This window comes from Pteropus alecto, unplaced genomic scaffold, assembly GCF_000325575.1.
Source record: "Pteropus alecto unplaced genomic scaffold, ASM32557v1 scaffold8, whole genome shotgun sequence".
NCBI lineage: Eukaryota > Metazoa > Chordata > Mammalia > Chiroptera > Pteropodidae > Pteropus > Pteropus alecto.
In genome coordinates, this window is record NW_006494609.1 from 24,844,687 (window position 1) to 24,847,733 (window position 3,047).

At 66.6% G+C, this 3,047-nt stretch overlaps 1 protein-coding gene across 1 annotated transcript in view; it reads left to right on the forward strand.

Moving 5' to 3' along the window:
- The window catches only part of MTA1 (metastasis associated 1), a 23,211-nt gene that overhangs the window by 6,573 nt on the left and 13,591 nt on the right, over nucleotides 1–3,047 (forward strand). The window contains exons 4-5 of the mRNA XM_025042134.1: nucleotides 1,260–1,434; nucleotides 1,501–1,685. Coding sequence (XP_024897902.1) covers nucleotides 1,260–1,434; nucleotides 1,501–1,685 — 360 coding nt within the window. The remainder of the gene's footprint in view (nucleotides 1–1,259; nucleotides 1,435–1,500; nucleotides 1,686–3,047) is intronic.

A 3,047-nucleotide genomic window follows, 5' to 3' on the forward strand; every position in this document is an offset into this window, starting at 1 on the left:
GCGTGGCTCCGTCGTTTCCCGTTCTCAGACCCCACACGTGCCGTGTGTCTTTCTCAGCCTGAGCTGTTTCACTCAGCACCGCACCCTCTGTGTCCCCCACGCGGCTGCAGAGGGCGCGGTCGCATTCACCGTCACGGCTGAGTGACATTCCGTTGCCTCTACGCGCCCCCTCTTTATCCATCGTCCTCCGGTGGGCGCCCAGGTGGCCTCCGTATCCTGGCTGCTGTGGCTCATGCTGCAGTGGACACGGGGACTCACGTGTCCCTTCAGAGTAGCGTCTGGGTTTCTTCGGGCGAATACTCGGCAGTGGGACAACTGGCTCCTTCTTTGTTTGTTGTTACAGCCTTTGTTTTAAACGGCACTTTTTCTGGTGTAAACGTTGCTTCCCCAGCTTTTTCGTCTGTTTCCATTTTCCTGAAACACCTTTTGTCGCCCTTTTCCCCCCGTGGGTCTTTGGGTCTGAAGTGTCTCCCGCAGGCGGCACGGGGCAGGGTCTTGTTTTCTCATCCGTTCAGCAGCCCTGTCTTCACCGGAGGGTTTCACCTGCTTGTACTTAAAGCGATGGTTGCTGGAGATGTAGTTGTTGCCACTTTATTCACATTTTTAATTCGTTTTTCTTACGTCTCTAACGTTTCTCGTGACATCGGCTTGGTGGGGACGAACTCCCTTAGCTTTTTCTCGTCCGGGACTTTCTTGAAAGATTCCTGGTCTAGTGGAACGAAGTAGCTAAACGTTCAGTGCTTTTCTTACAGGTAAATTTCAGCGTTTTAAACCCTAGTCCACAGAAGCCTTAGAACTGTCGCGTGACCCTTGCGTCATCACTGAAAACTTCCTCAGCGCCTCTGCCCGGCGCCTGCGCCCGCCCCCCTCCCCCCGCCGTGCTCACCTCGGTGCCGACCCGCGAAACGCCGGGGCGCCTGACGCGGCCGTCACGGCTCTCGCGGTCGGGGCCGTGTTCTGCCCAGCGCCGGGACGAGGACACTCCAGGCCCCGGGCGCATCTCTGCCCAGCACCCGGGTTTGCTCCTGGGCGTGACCTGGGCCAGTGGGAGCTGCCGGGGCTGAGGTCTGGTCACAGCCGACCTCGCCAGGGGCCGGGTTCATCCAGATTCAGGCGAGCAAAGTCTGTGGGGGGACTCGGAAGCCCAGGCCCCCCGATGGTAGGGAAGCAGGTCTCCGGGAAGCCGTGCTCCCCGGGGTCCTGTGGCCTGGAGGCCGCTCGGCTCGGCGTGGCCCGCGGTGACACCCTTGCCGTTGCAGACGGCCAGCGGGAACGTGGAGGCCAAGGTGGTGTGCTTCTACCGGCGGCGAGACATCTCCAGCACGCTCATCGCCCTGGCCGACAAGCATGCCAGTGAGTCCTGCCCCCCGGCCCCCGGCCCCTCTGGAAAGTGGGTCCCAGCTGTGCTTCTCGTGGGAGGTGGGTGGGGGGTGTCATCTACCTGAGGTGCGATGGATCGTGAGTCCTCAGGTCTGCTGGACCACTTGCCGGGTGCCACAGGGAAGGGGGCCTCCTCCGGCTCCGGCAGGGATGGGGCTGACCCTGGCTCCTCCCGCTTTGGGAGCATGCGTCGTGCCCGGCAGGGCCCGGCCTCTGCCGGCTGCGCCGTGTCGCAGGGCTTCCCGCAGGGCTGCCCGGGAGTTCTCGAGGGCGCTGGGCCCGGCATCAGGAACTGGCAGGGACACGTGGGACTCCTTCTGGCAGGAAGGATGGGGACCCACGGGAGCTCTCAGCGCAATCCAGTCACCTGCTGGGGTTTCTTCTGGGCCCGGGGACCTGAAGGGCAGCCCCCCTTGTCCCTCGCCCCCGCCAGGGCCCCCGCGTGGGACAGCAGCCCTGGGCCCCCCTCAGCAGCAGCCCTTCCTGGTGTCCCCCAGGCCACCTCCTCTCAGCCCTGGCCCCTTGTGAAAACCAGAACAGCTGCCTCAGGCCACAGCGGGAGTGGCCACAGCCCCCTGTCCCCCCCACTCCCACAGAGTAAGAGCTTGCCTGGGGGACCTTCAGACGCTGGTGACAGGCCTTCCCGGAACCCACAGAGTCAGTGGGCTGGGACCCTGCAGGGGAGTGCAGAGCCTGCCTGTGCCTTGGGGGTGAGGCCCCCTGGCTCTGAGCCTGGGGCCAGGACCCCCCAGTCCCAGGGCACGGGGTCTGGGTTCACCGCCTGCGTTCCTGGGGGCTGGCCACCCCCTGGGCTGTGAGCAGGGTGGGAGTCCGGGAGCCACTGTAGGCTTGCGCTGGGCTGCGTCCGCGGACCCTGAGTGGGCCCTGGCCCTGGTCCGTTGCTGGGCACGCTCTGGATGCCGGTGACGTCCCCGGGCGGGGGGTGCTCGTGGGTCCCTGAGAGTGGGCAGGGAGGTGAGGAGGCGGGTAGCGTGGACACTCAGCCGTGTGGCCTGCTGTTTGGAGCAGACCCAGACCCCACGCAGCCTCCCGCCCTGGGCAACAGGACTCCCTGCGGCCGCCAGAGGGAGGCAGCAGAGGGCCGTGGGCCGCGTGCAGCATGGCCCAGAGGGGGACCCAGGTGGGAAGTGACCTGGCAGGCCTTACCCAGCAGCTCTGGGTGAGCCAGGGGATGGCCACGGTGGGCACTGCAGTGGGGAAAGCTGCGCTGTACCTCACCTTTGGGGCCTGAGACGGAGGGCCGGGGTTCAGCTCTGTGGCTGTGGCTCCCCAGGACACTGCTCAGAGCAAGGGACAGCAGCCGAGCCTGTGGCCGAGCTCCATGTGCCCTTGCCCGGCCCCCAGGCCGTCCCCGTGGTCCCAGCCCCTCGGCAGCCCCTGGTGGGTCTGCACCCCCCAGCAGGAGGCACGCGCACTGCCAAGGGCCTTGGGGACCCTCCTGTGCCTGGCCTCGCACCTGAGGGTCTGGCTCCCCTGACTTGGGGGTGGGGTGGTGCCTGGGAAGCGGCCCTGTCGCCGGCCCCTAGGGATTCTGCTGGGGTCCCGGGCGCGTGGGCACCAGGGTGGGCGGCGCCGGGGCCGGCTGGGCGGGGTGCCTGTGGTCTGGCCGCGCGTCCACCCTGCCCGGTGTGCCGCCCCCCGCCTGG